The 18,341-nt window shown below is 41.5% G+C and overlaps 1 protein-coding gene across 3 annotated transcripts in view; it reads left to right on the top strand.

The window, feature by feature from the left end:
* drosha (ribonuclease 3 drosha) overlaps positions 1–18,341 on the top strand; it is a 76,879-nt gene that overhangs the window by 46,067 nt on the left and 12,471 nt on the right. For all 3 annotated transcript variants that reach the window (XM_076191757.1, XM_076191758.1, XM_076191759.1), the window contains exons 13-16: positions 6,189–6,396; positions 7,369–7,502; positions 9,947–10,059; positions 10,465–10,642. In XM_076191757.1, the coding sequence (XP_076047872.1) occupies positions 6,189–6,396; positions 7,369–7,502; positions 9,947–10,059; positions 10,465–10,642 (633 nt within the window). The remainder of the gene's footprint in view (positions 1–6,188; positions 6,397–7,368; positions 7,503–9,946; positions 10,060–10,464; positions 10,643–18,341) is intronic.

The following is an 18,341-nucleotide window of genomic DNA, read 5'->3' as shown; positions in this document are numbered from 1 at the left end:
CCCCCCCCTCTCTGTCCCCTCATGCAGAAAAGGAGAAGACGGTGAGAAATCCCTTTGGGCTTCATCAAATTTTTCTCACACATACTCCCTCTCCCCCCAACTCCCACCCATTCCACCTCATTCATCACAACATCATCCATATACAACCATTCTCCATTCACCCCTGTCTTCTGTCCTCTCCCATCCTTCCTCAACAGATATTCTCCTCTTCCCCAAAGCCCCTTTTACCCCATCTATTCATTTCATCCTAGGTCACCCCCTCATGTTAAACTCCTTCCACATCTACCTTCCACACCTCTTTTACTAGTCTCTCTTCACTCATTCCCTCCATGTGTCCAAACCATCCCAATACTCTTTTATCCATCCTAGCTCCCAACTCCCTTTCCACCCCTGTTCTCCTCCTCACCTCCTCATCTCTCACTCTATCCAACCTTGTAACCCCTATCATACTTCACAGACACCTCATCTCAAACACATTCAAGCTCCTTCTCTCTTCCTCTCATATGTTCCATGTTTCTGCCCCATACAGTGCTGTCGGCACAATCACTCCTTCATATAATCTCCTCTTAACATCCATTCCCAAGTGTTTATCTCTCATTACACTTTTTAACCACTTCCATGCGGTGACGCCTACGTAGGCGGCATGAGGAGCAAGTGGGTACGCGATGATGCAGACGTCGGCATCTTGATTATATTTATTGTAGTCGTACCTACGTAACCTCCATTCTCTCTAAACTGGTTTCATCATATTTTCTATGGTTATCCTTTTTGGCTACCCCCCTGGTAAGGGGGAAAAAAGCCTTGGTATATGTATGTATGTATGTATGTATCAAAATTCATGGGTGAAAGAGAACAAACGATTGAGCACTGACTTTATTTTTTATAATCCGATTATTATGACACAACATCGCACGTCGGGCAGCTATTGCTGCCAGATGTGCAATGTGCCCCAGAGTGAAGAGGTTAATCCACCAAGGCATTTACTCGCTTCTCTCAATCTACATTCTACCTCCACTTCCACTCCTCCCTTTCCTGCCACATTCACACCCAAGTATCTAAAACTATCCACTTCCTCCAGTCTCTCTCCCTTAATACTCACTTCCAATCTGCTGCAACTTTCACCCCCTGCACATCTCAACCTTCCTTTTACCCACATTTATCTTCAACTTTCTTCTTTCACACACTTTCCCAAACTCTGTCACTAACTTCCTCATTCCCTCCTCTAATCCTGCCACAAGCGCAGTGTCGTCCGCAAACAACAGTTGGCTTATCGCAAACAACAGCTGGCTTATCTCCCATTTTGCTCCATTTTCTTTAACCCCTTCCATACGGTGCCGCACACGTAGGCGTCATGAGGAGCAAGTGGATTCGCGACGCTGCCATATCGGCGTCTTGATTATTTTATTGTAGTCGCCCCTGTGTTTTTACATTCTCCCTAATCTGCTCTAAATCCCATTCTCTGTGGTTTTCAAAATTCACGGGTGAAAGAGAGAACGATCGATATAAGCCGTGACTATATTTTATGATGCGAGTATTATTACGACACGTCGTACGGCTGGCATTGGCTGCTGCCCACGAGATTTAAGTCCCGTAGTGAAGTGGTTAACCATCGCCAATCCCTGACCCACTACCCTTGCATTTACCTCTCACACCACCTCATCCATGTATAAATTGAACAGCCAGGGTGACATAACACATCCCTGACAAAGTCCCACTTTTACCTCAAACCACTCTCTACAATTCTTATCCTGACACATGCTCTACTACTCTCGTAAAAACTCTTGACAGCTCCTAAAAGCTTTTCTCCTATCCCGTATATCTGCAAAACCTCCAACAGTACCCTTCTATCTACCCTATCATAAGCCTTTTCCAAATTCATAAAAGCCCAAAAAACATCCTTACCCTTTCTTATAGCTTTCTCATATATCTGTCTTACCACAAAAATCTGATCTATGGAACCTCTACCTGTCCTAAACCCAGACTGTTCCTCACCAATTACTCCCTCTGTTCATCTCCTAATCCTCTCAATTAAGACCCTCCCATAAGCCTTCCCAACTACACTTACCAAGCTAATCCCTTTGAAACTATTACACTCACACTTGTCCCCTTTGCCCTTGTAAAGTGGAACTGTACAGGCACTCCTCCAGTCCTCCGGCACTCTACCCTCTCTTAAACAGACATTAAATAACCTCACCAGCCAGTCCACCATCACTGTACCTCCATTTATCAGACATTCTGCATGACATCCATCTAGACCAGGTGCCTTACCTGCTCTCATCATCTTAACCCCTTCCATACGGTGCCGCATACGTAGGCGTCATGAGGAGCAAGTAGATACACGAGGCTGCCATATCGGCGTCTTGATTATATTTATTGTAGTTGCCCCTCCGTAATGACATACTCTCTAAACTGTCTGTAATCACATTTTCTATGGTTATCAAAATTCATGGGTGAAAGAGAGAACGATCGATATAAGCGGTGACTATATTTTATTATGCGAGTATTATTACGACACGTCGTACTGCTGGCATCGGCTGCTGCCCGCGAGATTTAAGGCCCGTACTGAAGAGGTTAATAACTGCCTTCACTTCATCCTTCCTTATTTCTCCTCCATTTTCCTCACTCATCATGGTCATTTTCTTAGCACTTCCCAATGCAACTACCTTTCCCTCCCTATCCTCCTTCACATTTAGCAACTCCCTAAAATGCCCTGCCCATCTTCCTCTTAGTGCCTTCTCTTCCATTATCATCTCTCCATCTGCACCTTTTACCTTTTCTTCTCTACTTGATTCACCTCCTCTTCCTCTCTTAATTTCTTTCCAAAACATCTTTTTATTACTTTCAATATTTTCTGTCATACTCTTACCCCATTTCACATCTGCTCTCCTCTTTGCCTCCTTTATCTTGTGCTTCTCTTCCCTTTTCTTTGTACTTTTCATATGACTCCCTCATCCTATTTTGTAATCAAACTGTGAAAGCTCGCATCTTCTCTTCTACAACCTTCTTCGCTTCCTCATCCCACCACTCGCTACCCTTCCTTCTATTTCCTCCTGCCCTCCTTGTTCCACACATCATCTTTGCACACCTTGTGTCGCCCTCCTTGAACCATCCCCATTCCTCCTCCACTCCTAGTTCTACTCTATCCTTCACTCCCTCCCACTCCTCTCTCAGCTTCTTCTTGTACTCCTCCTTTTCTTTCTCATTTAAGTCTGGAACAAATTGGACAAACCAGTAGTGTGTGCAAAAACCATACAAGAATTTAAGAACAAATTAGATGCTGAGAGATACAAAGATGGGTCACTATGAGCATAGCTCCCTTTCCCATATAATACAAGTAGGAGAAGGAGTACAAGAAGAAGCTGAAGGAGGAGTGGGAGGGAGTGAAGGATAGAGTGGAGCTAGGTGTGGAGGAGGAATGGGGATGGTTCAAGGAGGGAGTCACAAAGTGTGCAAGGATGGTGTGTGGAACAAGAAGGACAGGAGGAAATAGAAGGAAGGGTAGTGAATGATGGGATGAGGAAACAAAGAAGGTTGTAGAAGAGAAGAAGCAAGCTTTCACAGATTGGTTACAAAATAGGACGAGGGAGTCATATGAGAGGTACAAAGAAAAGAAAAGAGAAGTAAAGCAAAAGGTAAAGGAGGCAAAGAGGAGAGCAGATGTGAAATGGGGTAAGAGTATGACAGAAAATTTTGAAAGTAATAAAAAGATGTTTTGGAAAGAAATTAAGAGAGGAAGAGGAGGCAAATCAAGTAGAGAAGAAAAGGTAAAAGGTGCAGATGGAGAGATGATAATGGAGGAGAAGGCAGTAAGGGGAAGATGGGCAGAATATTTTAGGGAGTTGCTAAATGTGAAGAAGGATAGGGAGGGAAAGATAGCTGCAGTGGGAAATGCAAAGAAAATGACCATGATGAGTGAGGAAAATGGAGGAGAAATAAGGAAGGATGAAGTGAAGGCAGTTGTTAAGATGATGAAAGCAGGTAAGGCACCTGGTCTGGATGGATGCCATGCAGAATGTCTAAAAAAAGGAGGTACAATGATGGTAGACTGGCTGGTGAGGTTATTTAATGTTTGCTGGAGAGAGGGTAGAGTGCCAGAGGACTGGAGGAGTGCCTGTATAGTTCCATTTTACAAGGGAAAAGAGGACAAGTGTGAATGTAGTAGTTTCAGAGGGATTAGCTTGTTAAGTGTAGTTGGGAAGACTTATGGGAGGATCTTGATTGAGAGGATTAGGAGAGGAACAGAGGGAGTAATTGGTGAGGAACAGTGTGGATTTAGGATGGGTAGAGGTTGTGTAGATCAGATCTTTGTGGTAAGACAAATATGTGAGAAAGCTATAGGAAAGGGGAAGGATGTTTTTTTGGGCTTTTATGGATCTGGAAAAGGCTTACGATTGGGTAGACAGAAAGGCACTGTGAGAGGTTATGCAGATATATGAGATAGGAGGAAAGCTTCTAGGAGCTGTCAAGAGTTTTTATGAGAGTAGTAGAGCTTGTGTCAGGATTAGAAATGGAGAGAGTGAGTGGTTCGAGGTAAAGGTGGGACTTCGTCAAGGATGCGTTATGTCCCCATGGCTGTTCAACTTATACATGGATGGGGTACTGCGAGAGGTAAATGCAAGGGTAGTGGGTCAGGGATTGGAGATGGTTAAAGAAATTGGAGAAAAGTGGGAGGTGAGCCAGCTGTTGTTTGCTGATGACACTGCACTTGTGGCAGGATCGGAGGAGGGACTGAGGAAGTTGGTGACAGAGTTTGGGAGAGTATGTGATAGAAGAAAGCTAAAGATAAATGTGGGTAAAAGTAAGGTGATGAGATGTACAAGGGGTGAAAGTGGCAATAGACTGGAAGTGAGCATTAAGGGAGAGCGACTGGAGGAAGTGGATAGTTTTAGATACTTGGGTGCAAATGTGGCAGGAAAAGGTGGAGTGAAGGTAGAGGTAGAATGTAGATTGAGAGAAGCGAGTAAATGCCTTGATTGATTGAAGAGTGTAATGAGGAATAGACATTTGGGAATGGATGCTAAGAGGAGACTGTATGCAGGAGTGATTGTGCCAACAGCACTGTATGGGGCAGAAACATGGAACATAAGAGAGGAAGAGAGAAGGAGTTTGAATGTGTTTGAGATGAGGTGTCTGAGAAGTATGATGGGGGTTACTAGGCTAGATAGAGTGAGAAATGAGGAGGTGAGGAGAAGAACGGGGATGGAAAGGGAGTTGGGAGATAGGGTTGATGAAAGAGTATTAGGATGGTTTGGACACATGGAAAGAATGAGTGAAGAAAGACTAGTAAAAGAGGTATGGAAGGCAGATGTGGAGGGAGGGAACATGAGGGGACATCCTAGGATGAGGTGGATGGATGGGGTGAAGGGGGCTTTGGGGAAGAGGGGAATGTCTGTTGAGGAAGGATGGGAGAGGACAGAAGACAGGGGTGAATGGAGAATGGTTGTATATGGATGATGTTGTGATGCATGAGGGGGAATGGACAGGGGGATGGTTGTATATGAGCAAAATTTGACGCAGCCCGAAGGGATTTCTCTCCGTCTTCTCCTTTTATGCATGGGGGGACGGAGAGGGGGGGTCGCCGATTTAATGAAGCGGCCTTGCTGTGGATGTGCTGTGTCTTGCGACACTGCTTCTGACCCAGGGCAGTGGGCAAGGTGCAGGGATGACCCGTCATCCAGGAGGTGCTAAGATAAGAGGGAGGGTGGAGGGGTGTGGAGTGTATTCAGGGATGGAATGGGTGGGAATGATTTTGTCTTTTCCTTTTTGTCTACCTCCCTTGTAAGGGGGAAAAAGCCTTGGTGTATGTATGTATGTAGGTGAATACACATACTCACTCTATCACTTTTTTCAACTTTGTTTTTACAAAAAGTTCTGTCTAGTTACCAACAGCTTTATCCCCCTTATAAGGGAGGGAGCCAAGTCAAAAGGCATGTACTCATTCCCACCCATTTCAAAAAGTTGATAACCAAAACTCTTACCAAAGTTAGATAACAATTATTCTTATAGCGAATTTTGAAAACCACAGAGAATGGGATTCAGGGCTCATTTGAGAGAATGTAAAAACACAGGCATATCGTCGTCGTCGTCGTCGTCATCGTAAAGTCGAACAATCGTAAGTCGCGGCCATCGTAAGTCGACGTTTACCTGTATTTTGTTCATGATTTTTGTTGTCTGCACGATCCTTACAGTTACCAGAAAGCATGGCGAGAGTATGTGAAGTTTCGCCATCTGCTCGCCAACATGCCAAAACCATCTTATGAGGACAAGAGGAGGCTTGAGGCAAAGGAAAACAAGCTTCAAGAAATGAGAATGACTTCCAAGATGAAGCGAGATGTAACAGTTGCAGTGTCAGCTCAGGGATTCTACAGAACAGGAATCATGTGTGATGTAGTACAGGTTGGTTTTTTCTTATAGAAGTTATTCCATAAGGAGTTACAATGACATTCTGTCATTTGAATAATCAGTGTTGTGTGTGTTAGAAGGCAGTACCATCAATCATAATGCGAGTAAAAATTAGAATAAGTTAGGAGTAATGAGTCTGAGTAATGAATATAACTCCAGAATACATTATGTTTTTCTCGAGACCTTAATATATTGTATTTCTATAAATAAGATGTGGACAAATTTGATAATGTCCTGTTTCAACTTTTTTTAACTATGTATATATTTTCCCAATACCCAATATCCCAGTATTGGGATGGTTTGGACACATGGAAAGAATGAAGAAGAATTAGTGAAAGAAATGTGGAAGGCAGAGGTGGATAGAGTGAACATGAGTGGGCAACTGAGGATGAGATGGATAAGGTAAAAGGAATGTTGAGCAACAGGGGGGATATCTGTTGAGGAAGGAAGGGAAAAGTCAGATAGGGGTGAGTGAAGAATGGCTGTGTATGGATGATACTGTAATGTATGGAAGAGAGTGGGTTGGGGATGGGGAGGGAGTGGTTGTATGTGAATGATATTTTGACACAGCCCAAAGGGATTTCTCCCAGTCTTCAATGGTTCTGCATGAGGAGATGGAGATGGGAGAGGGGTCACTGATTAAATGAAGTGGCCTTGCTGTGGATGTACTCTGTCTTGCTGCATTGCTCCTGACCCAGGGTGATGGGTGATATCCAGAGATGACCCATCATCCAGGAGGAGCCAAGATGAGAGGGAGAGAGGGGTGGTGAATAGGAGTAGAATTGTACATTTTGAATTTGGCTACCTCCCTTGTAGGAGGAAAAAAACCTTTGGTATAAGTGTGTATGTATGTATTTTACATTTACATTTACTACTGGGAATGTGTGATCATTGACTGTACTAAATACACCTTTTGAGCATCATTATAACAAGAAGTGATTGTTCTGTTGATTTTTTTTATCCCAGCATGCAATGTTGCTTCCGGTTCTTGTGTGCCATTTACGTTTCCATCGATCATTGAATGTCCTGGAGGAGAGATTGAATTATAAGTTCAAACATCGATATCTTCTTCAGCTGGCTCTTACTCATCCATCATACAGGTAGGAGTTGTCCATTATTTGCTTTTAAAAAATTTAAATGTGGTTGAAATGAAATGCCTAAGAAGTATGTTAGGGGTTACTAGGCTGGATAGAGTGAGAAATAAGGAGGAGAGCAGGGGTGGAAAGGGAGTTGGGAGATAGGGTTTATTAAAGAGTATTAGGATGTTTTGGACACATGAAAAGAATGAGTGAAGAAAGATTATAGAAACAACTATGGAAGGCAAAGGTGGAGGGAGTAAATTTGAGGGCCAACCAAGGATGAGATGGATGGATGGGATAAAAGGGGCATTGGGAAAGGGGAAGTGTCTGTTGAGGAAGGAAGGGAGAAGACAGAAGATGGGGATGAATGGATAATGGTTGTGTATGGATGATGCTGTGATGCATGGAAGGGAGTGTGTGAGGGAGTATGTGTGAATGATATTTTGGTGCAACCCAAAGGGATTTCTCCCCATCTTCTCTTTTTCTGCATGAGGGGACAGATAGGGGTGGTAACTGATTAAATGAAGCAGCCTTGCTGTGGATGTGCTGTCTTGCTACTTTGCTTCTGACCCAGGGCAGTGGGCAAGATGCAGGGATGACCCATCATCCAGGAGGAATCAAAAAAAGAGGGAGGGAGGGAGGGTTGGTGAATGGGAGTGGAATATGCAAGGATGGAATGGGTGGGAGTGGACTTATGCCTTTGACTTTGACTACCTTCCTTGTAAGGGGGAAAAAGCCATTGGTATATGTGTGTATTTCTCAATGAGAAATAGACATTTGGGATGGATGCTGAGAGGAGATTGTATGAAGGAGTAATTGTACCAACAACACTGTATGGGACAGAAACATGGAACATAAGAGAGGAGCTTGAATGTGTTTGAGATGAGGTGTCTGAGAAGTATGATAGGGGTTACTAGGCTGGATAGAGTGAGGAATGAAGAGGTGAGGAGGAGAACAGGGATGGAAAGGGAGTTGGGAGATAGGGTTGATGAAAGAGTATTGGGATGGTTTGGACACATGGAAAGAATGAGTGAAGAAAAACTAGTAAAAGAGGTGTGGAAGGAGTGAACATGAGGGGGCTACCTAGGATGAGGTGGATGGATGGGGTAGAAGGGGCTTTGGGGAAGAGGGGAATGTCTGTTGAGGAAGGACGGGAGAGGACAGAAGACAGGGGTGAATGGAGAATGGTTGTATATGGATGATGTTGTGATCCATGAGGTAGAATGGGTGGGAGATGGGGGGTGAGGAAGTATGTGTGAGAAAAATTTGATGCAGCCCCCTGAAGGGATTTCTCCCCGTCTTCTCCTTTTCTGCATGAGGGGATGGAGAGTGGGGGTCGCCGATTTAATGAAGTGCCCTTGCTGTGGATGTGCTGTGTCTCGCGACACAGCTTCTGACCCAGGTCAGTGGACAAGATGCAGGGATGACCCGTCATCCAGGAGGTGCCAAGATAAGAGGGAGGGAAGTGGAGTGTGATAGGGATGGAATGGGTGGGAGTGTTTTTTATGCCTTTGTTTTTTGTCTACCTCCCTTATAAGGGGGGAAAAGCCTTTGGTATATGTATGTGTGTATGATGTATAATATTATTGGCTATTTCAGGAGCTAACACATCTGTATAGAAAACTGTGCTTCTTGGTATCCTTCAAGCATATGGTCTTCTTCAGTTTGTTCCCATGACATTGTGATGCCCTTCTATCCAAGAGTTATTCTCTTCTGTTTTATCTATTCCCTTCATCAACCTGAACATTGCATCATGTCACCTCTTTCTTCTTTGTCTTTTAATGATGGCAAGTCCAGTGCTTCTAATCTCTTTTTGTAGGGTTTATCTGCAAGGCTGGGAACCAATTTGATTGCTGCTGTTTGTATTTACCTAGTTGTATTATACGAGAAGGGGAGCTGTGTTCGTAGTGACCCATCTTTGTATCTTGCAATATCAAGTTTATTCTTAAATTCTTGTATGGTGTTTGCACACACTATTGTCTTGTCCAATTTATTCCAGACATCCACCACTTTGTGTAAAAAAAAATTTTGTTTTGTTTTTTCCATATCTCTTCTGTAACTCCTTTTTTGAGTTTCTTTTCATGTCCCCCATGTACCACACAGGGGCTGGCAACAATCCTCAGAAATGTTAAATTGTTGTCTGTGTTGTATAAATGTGGAACTGTTTCTTTGTCACCAAAATATAGTTGTAGTAGGAGAGGAGTAGTCCCTGATTGTCTGTTCTCCATATGGGAAAAGGTGGAGGAAATATAACTGAAGTTGCTAGAGAGAAATCAAAAGGCCTGGTCTGGAGATTGTGTGTCAGCCCCTAAGAGGTGCGCCTTCAGATGAAGGTGAGGGTGTTGGCAGGTTTTGAGGACAAGCAGCAAGGAAATGATTCTGCTATATGTCTCACAGGACCATCACCTTCATGTACCCATCACTGGTCCCAACTAACTTTATTATGTGGGTGTCTTTTCTTCCAGAGAAAATTTTGGCACAAACCCAGATCATGCAAGAAACTCTCTCACCAATTGTGGAATCAGACAACCTGAGTATGGGGACCGTAGAATTCACTACATGAACACCAGAAAGAGAGGTAAGAGGCATCAAATTTATAACCGGCAGTAGCATACAGTGCATGAACTTGTATGCTGCAACTGCACAACTAAGTATCGGGTATTTGAATTTAATGAGAAACAATCACTCAATCTAAACTTCAGCTATGTAAATGAACAACACACACAACAAAGAAAGCAAAGCGAATTTCAGTATAACCTCAGAACATTTACCCTTTCTGGACCTGTTCCAGAGACTAGGTACCGGCTTCTCTGGACCACACCTCCCATATATTACACCACACAAACACAGCCAACCAATCACAGTATAAAAAGAACCCAAACAGATCAGAAAATTAGTATTAATTATTGATTTATATATGTGAGTAGATGAGCTAATTCTGGTGAGATCTCTTCAGTTGTATTGAATATTCCCTTATTTCCAGGCATTAACACTCTTATAAATATCATGTCACGTTTTGGCAAGAACTCAGAAACAGAAAGTAAGATAACTCACAACGAAAGGCTTGAGTTTCTCGGTGATGCTGTGGTGGAGTTTCTTACATCCATCCATTTATTTCATCTATTTCCTAACCTAGAAGAAGGAGGATTAGCTACTTACAGGTAAATATATATTTATTCAATAAATTTACAATGTATGGTATATATGGGCTTGGGAAGTCTCCTGTGAAATACAGAGGTGGACATCATAAACAAACTTTCACTTCCTGTACTAACATTGACGGGTTAATCTCAGGATTGAATGAAATAAATGATTACCTGTCAGATGAAAAAACAGACATAATGGGAATTGTGGAGATGAAATTAAGAGGTCCAATATCACCTAATAGTGTTGGACATGGGTTATACAATTATTGGATTAAAACAGAAATGAAAAACAGGGAGGAGGAATCATGTTCTTGGCCAAAAAAAACTTGACTGTGATGAAGATTACTGAGGGTAAAAACAATGTAGAAATGATCATGATAAAAGTCAAAGACAGAGACATGAAAAGTAGAAAGTTTGTGGTGACTTATGTGCCCCCAAAAATGGGCTCTTGGAAAGAGAATGAGCATTCAAAAATGTTAGAAGATACAAGGCATTCATTAAACGAGATACTAAAGGACAGAGGTAACCTGGTATTTATGGGGGATTTTAACTGCAAAGAAATCTGTTGGGAGATGACAGTGAAGGGCAGAGAGGACCTATAGGGAAATGTATCACTGGATATGACCATAGAACATACAATGACACAATGGGTTAATGAAAATACCCAATACAGAAGCAATGAAGAACCATTGAGACTGGATTTAATATTTACAACAGAACCTGAAATTGTAGATAAAATTGAATACAAAACACCATTTGGAAAGAGTGACCACATACTAATAGAGGCTGAACTAAAGGAAGAAATATATATGGAGAAATGAAAAGTACAGAAAAGGAAGATTGATGTACAACAAAACGGACTTTGGAAAACTAAAGAAATTCTTTCAAAATGCAAATTGGGAAAAGTTTTACAATGAAGAGACAAAAGTGGAAGAGAAATGGGCAATCTTGATGGAAATCTATAATGAAGGAGTGAATAGGTACGTACATACATACATATACCAAGGCTTTTTCCCCCTTCCAAGGGAGGTAGCCACAAAGGGAAAGGCATAAAAACACTCCCACCCATTTCATCCCTAAATACACTCCACACCCCTCCCACCCTTCCTCTCATCTGAGCACCTCCTGGATGACGGGTCATCCCTGAACCCTGCCCACCGCCCTGGGTCAGAAGCAGTGTCGCAAGACACAGTACATCCACAGCAAGGCCGCTTCATTTAATCGGCGACCCCCCCTCTCCGTCCCCCTTTGCATATAAGGAGAGGACGGGGAGAAATCCCTTCGGGCTGCGTCAAAATTTACTCACACATACTACCCCACCCCCCACCCCCCCGCCCATTCCTCCTCATGCAGTCACAACATCATCCATATACAACCATTCTCCACTCACCTCTGTTCATAGAGAAATGATGACACTTTTATACTACGACTGTCCCTCCGTTATGCTGTCCCCCAACCCCTTGTTGCTGTCCTGTACCATTTCTCTGAGTATTCTCTTTCTGATTGGGGGAATTCCCTGTGGTGGGGGAAAAGAATACTGCCACCAAGTTTTCCCACTTGGATCGTAAGAGGCGAGAAGAAAGGGACGGGGAGAGGGACTAGGCATCCTTCTCCCTGTAGCCCCACGGGGCACACATCCTAAAGACAAAAGTGAATAGGTACGTACCAAGACAAAAATGAGAGAGTGTATGTTAAATGCTGGTTCAACAGAAGATGCACTGAGGCAAAAGACAAAAGAGACAAAGCTTGGAAAAGTGGAAAAGATGGAGAACGGATAATAAAAAAATGGAAAATGGCAAATGTATATAAACTATAGAAATGAATATGTAAAAGTGTGCATAGAGGAAAAAGAAACTATGAAAAAGACATCATAGAAAAATGTGAGGATCAACCCAAACTATTCTATAGATATGTGAATGGGAAACTTAAAAATAAACAGGAAATGGTGAAACTATGCCAAGGAAATATAGGATACACAGAAGATCTAGAAATTGCCGAAGTCACAAACAATCACTTCAAGTAGGTTTTCACTAGAGAAAAAAACAGCATTGGGACAAAGGAAGCGAAATGCGATCCCCCATGAGGGAAATAATAGTAACACAAAAAGAAATAATGGAGCAATTAACAAATCTTGGTGTTAGGAAATCACACAGCACAAACGGAATTGCAAACTGGGTACTAAAAGAACGCAAAGAAGAACAATGGACAAAATAAGATGCTCACTCAAAGAAGGAAAAATACCAAAGGACTGGAAAAATGCCAATATTGTACCAATATATAAAGGAGGAAACAAGGAAGAACCAACTAATTACAGACCACTCTTCCTAACAAGTACTGTAGCCAAAATTTGTGAGAAAATTATCAAGAATAGATGGGTAAAGCACATGGAAGAAAACAATATGATAAACCCAAGGCAATTTAGATTCAGACAAGGAAGATCATGTACCACAAATTTAATCTGTTTCTACTCAATACTAATAGATATAATACTAGAAAGGGATGGATGGGCTGAATGTGCTTTCCTAGACTTAACAGAAAGCCTTCGACAAAGTACCACACAAAAAATTATTGAAAATATTGGAAAACATAGGGGGAATACAAGGCAAACTACTAAACTGGATGGAGGATTTCCTGAATAGTAGAAAAATGAGAGTATTACTAAAAGAAAAGTATTCAAGTTGTAAGGTAATAAGTGGAGTCCCACAAGGATCTGTATTGGCTCCAATAATCTTCGCTATTTATGTGAATGACATGGATGATGTTGTGGAATGTTACATGAGCTTCTTTGCAGACAATGCTAAATTGTTGAGGAAAGTGAAAACCTAAATGGACTATGAATCACTACAGAGAGACCTGAACAAGGTTAGGATGGAGTCAGAAGTGGGAAGTGGACTTCAACATTAAGAAATGTAACATAATGGAGTTCGGAAAAAGTAAAGAAAAAAGAATATCAAGACAATATACAATTTGAACTAAAGAGGTAAAGAAATTGGGATCTGAAAAAGACCTGGGAGTTATAATCTCAAATGACATGCCCTCTGATAAATAAATAAACAAAATTATCAGAGAATCCTATCACTAAGATCAATAAAAGTGGCATTTACATATTTGGATGAAGAAATTATTAAAAAAAAAAAAAAAAAAAATTGTCACATTAATAAGGCCTAGACTGGAGTATGCTGTGACATTATGGTCACCCAGTACCTAAAAGAATATAAAGAAAATAGAATCATATGGCAAGTTTGAAAGTGCTGGGGCCATTTTCGTGGTTGCTCTCTGGATTCTTTCTACATACATATAAAAGCCTTTGGTATATGTATATAGAAAGAACCCAGAGAGCAACCACGAAAATGGCTCCAGCACTTTCAAACTTGTCATATGAAGAGAGACTGGCTAAATTGAAATTACCAACTTTGGAACAAAGAAGAGAGAGAGGCAACCTACTGGCCATCTATAGAATTATGAAAGGCACAGAAATAGTTGATAGAGAAGACTTACTAAATTGGGACAAGAAACTCAAGAAGGATAGTTATAGAAGAGATCTGGAGAAAAACAGTTTTCCACACAGACTGGTGGACACTTGGAACAAAGTGGATGAAATATTAGTGTGTGCAAAAATCATACATGAATTTAAGAGCAAACTAGACACTGCGAGATACAAAGGTGGGACACCACGACCATAGCTCCCCTTCCCATAAGATGCAGTTAGGTAAAACTAGGTAAATAGAATCTGCAAATACACTCTTTTACCTTCCATGACAGCAAATATGCACATTCCTTGACTTTTGTGTTCTGCCTATGCAAATCCACAGTTGCAAACTATTAGTTTACCTTTAGGTACCATGGCATTACCCTCACTTTATTAAGAGTATCATTATACATGGGAGGAACACAATACCCTGAGGAATTATACACTAATGTAAGGGGTAATTAGTTCATGAAATACATATTTGAAAATTTAATTTCACCTACTCTATAAAACAATGCGAAACTCCCTTAATGAAGAAATAAAGATGGAAGAGAAATGGATGATATTAAAAGAAATCTATAATGATGGGGTGAAGGGGGCTTTGGGGAAGAGGGGAATGTCTGTTGAGGAAGGACGGGAGAGGACAGAAGACAGGGGTGAATGGAGAATGGTTGTATATTGATGATGTTGTGATGCATGAGGTGGAATGGGCGGGGGGATGGGGGGGAGGTAGTATGTGTGAGCAATTTTTGACGCAGCCCGAAGGGATTTCTCCCCATCTTCTCCTTTATGCATGGGGGTCGCCGATTTAATGAAGCGGCCTTGCTGTGGATGTGCTGTGTCTTATGACACTGCTTCTGACCCAGGGCAGTGGACAAGGTGCAGGGATGACCCGTCATTCAGGAGGTGCTAAGATGAGAGGGAGGGTGGAGGGGTGTGGAGTGTATTCAGGGATGGAATGGGTGAGAATGATTTTATGCCTTTTCCTTTTTGGCTACCTCCCTTGTAAGGGGGAAAAAGCCTTGGTATATGTATATGTATGTATAATGCTCCAGACCAGGACTTTTGATTTCTCTCTAGCAACTTCAGTTATATTTCCTCCACCTTTTCCCATATGGAGAACAGACAATCAGGAACTACTCCTCTCCTCCTACAACTATATTTTGGTGACAAAGAAACAGTTCCACATTTATACAACACAGACAACAATTCAACATTTCTGAGGACTGTTGCCAGCTCCTGTGTTGTAAAACTTGCATCAACAGTTATCACTATTAAATCATCTAACTTTTCAGATCAATTATGTCAAAGCTTGGAAAAGATAAAAAAAAAATAGTGAGTGGCAAATATATATCAAACTAAGAAATGAATCTGTAAAAATATGCAGGGAAGAAAAGATAAACTATGAAAAAGACATGATAAACTAATGTAAGGATCAACCTAAGTTATTCTGCAGATATGTAAATGGTAAATTAAAAAATAAACAGGAAATAGTGAAACTGCATCAAGGGAATACAGAATATTTAGAAGATGTAGAAATGGCTGAAATAATGAACATTTTAAATCTGTATTCACAAATGAAAATACATATAATTGGGATGAAGGAAAGGAAGAAATACCCCCCACATACACACAATTAAAGAAATAATGGACCAGATAATAAACCTTGTTGTCAGAAAATCAGATGACCCAGATGGAATTAGAAATTGGATACTAAAAGAATGTATAGATGAACTAACGGACAAAATATATAAGATAATAGATTGCTCACTCAAAGAAGGAAAACCACCACAAGATTGGAAAAATACAAATATTGTACCAGTATATAAAGGGGGAGATAAGGAAGACCCAACAAATTATAGACCAGTCTCCCTTACAAGCACAACAACTAAAATATGTGAAAAAGTTATCAAAAAGTAGATGGACTAAACATCTGGAAGAAAACAATATACTGAATCCAAAACAATTTGGCTTTAGACAAGGAAGATCATGTGCTACAAACTTTTCTCCATTTTCTTTAACCATCTCCAATCCCTGACCCACTACCCTTGCATTTACCTCTCGCACTACCCCATCCATGTGTAAGTTGAACAGCCAGGGCGACATAACGCATCCTTGACGAAGTCCCACCTTTACCTCGAACCACTCACTCTCTCCATTTCTAATCCTGACACAAGCTCTACTACTCTAATAAAAACTCTTGACAGCTCCTAGAAGCTTTCCTCCTATCTCATATATCTGCATAACCTCCCACAGTGCCTTTCTGTCTACCCTGTCGTAAGCCTTTTCCAGATCCATAAAAGCCCAAAAAACATCCTTCCCCTTTCCTATAGCTTTCTCACATATTTGTCTTACCACAAAGATCTGATCTACACAACCTCTACCCGTCCTAAATCCACACTGTTCCTCACCAATTACTCCCTCTGTTCCTCTCCTAATCCTCTCAATCAAGATCCTCCCATAACCTTCCCAACTACACTTAACAAGCTAATCCCTCTGAAACTACAACATTCACACTTGACACAACATATTCAGTCAATCTGTTGTTGCCTTGAATTTTACTAAGTGAAAAATCTGCAGCCCCACACTGGCCAGAAAGGATCCTCAGAACCTCCCACAGGTCTCTCTGAGAAGAAACTTCAGAAGATTGTCTGTATTTTATCGCTGTGGGACTGTTTCTATGCTACTAGCTGAAAGTGGTAGGAGGAGGAGAGCAGATACTGGGTGTCAGCTCCTCGTGTGTGAAAAAGTTTAAGAAATACAGTTGAAGTTAATAGAAATCTTGAGCCCAGTCCGGATACCAAGTGTCAGCCCTTGAGGGGATTGACAGGTTTTGAAAATGGGCAGCTTTGCCATCATGCATGTACCTATCATGGGTCCCTTACAGCATATTCATGTGTAGTGTTGTACTGTATGTATATATATATATATATATATATATATATATATATATATATATATTTGTGTTAAGTAGTTTAGTCCCAATATGTATTGTAATTTTTCTTCTTTTTCTTTACATATTTCTAGAGCTGCTATTGTTCAGAATCAACATTGGCTGAAACATGTGCCGTGTTGTACTGTATATATATATATATATATATATATATATATATATATATACTCTCATAGTATATATATATAGTAGTAGAGCTTGTGTCAGTATTAGAAATGGAGAGAATGAGTGGTTCGAGGTAAAGGTGGGACTTCATCAAGGATGCGTTATGTCCCCATGGCTGTTCAACTTATACATGGATGGGGTAGTGCGAGTGGTAAATGCAAGGGTAGTGGGTCAGGGATTGAAGATGGTTAAAGAAAATGGAGAAAAGTGGGAGGTGAGCCAGCTGTTGTTTGCGGACGACACTGCGCTTGTGGCAGGATCAGAGGAGGGATTGAGGGAGTTGGTGAAAGAGTTTGGGGAGTGTGTGATAGAAGAAAGCTGAAGATAAATGTGGGTAAAAGTAAGGTGATGAGATGTACAAGGGGTGAAAGTGGCAGTAGTATGGAAGTGAGCATTAACCACTTCACTCCGGGACTTAAATCTCGCGGGCAGCAGCCAATGCCAGCCGTACGACGTGTCGTAATAAAACTCGCATCATAAAATATAGTCACCGCTTATATCGATCGTTCTCTCTTTCACCCGTGAATTTTGAAAACCATAGAGAATGTGATTAAGGGCAGATTAGGGAGAATGTCAAAACGCAGGGGCGACTACAATAAATATAATCAAGACGCCGATATGGCAGCGACGCGAATCCACTTGCTCCTCATGACGCCTATGTGTGCGGCACCATATGGTAGGGGTTAAGGGAGAGAGACTGGAGGAAGTGGATAGTTTTAGATACTTGGGTGCAAATGTAGCAGGAAAAGGTGGAGTGAAGGTGGAGGTAGAATATAGATTGAGAGAAGCGAGTAAATGCCTTGTTGGATTAAAAAGTGTAATGAGGAATAGACATTTGGGAATGGATGCTAAGAGGAGACTATATGAAGGAGTGATTGTGCCAACAGCACTGTATGGGGCAGAAACATGGAACATAAGAGAGGAAGAGAGAAGGAGTTTGAATGTGTTTGAGATGAGGTGTCTGAGAAGTATGATGGGGGTTACTAGGCTAGATAGAGTGAGAAATGAGGAGGTGAGGAGGAGAACAGGGATGGAAAGGGTGTTGGAAAATAGGGTTGATGAAAGAGTATTAGGATAGTTTGGACACATGGAGAGAATGAGTGGAGAAAGACTAGTAAAAGAGGTAT

The sequence above is a fragment of the Oratosquilla oratoria genome, chromosome 10 (genome assembly GCF_046742065.1).
Source record: "Oratosquilla oratoria isolate Oo_2021 chromosome 10, ASM4674206v1, whole genome shotgun sequence".
NCBI lineage: Eukaryota > Metazoa > Arthropoda > Malacostraca > Stomatopoda > Squillidae > Oratosquilla > Oratosquilla oratoria.
This window is presented reverse-complemented; position numbering and strand designations above follow the sequence as displayed.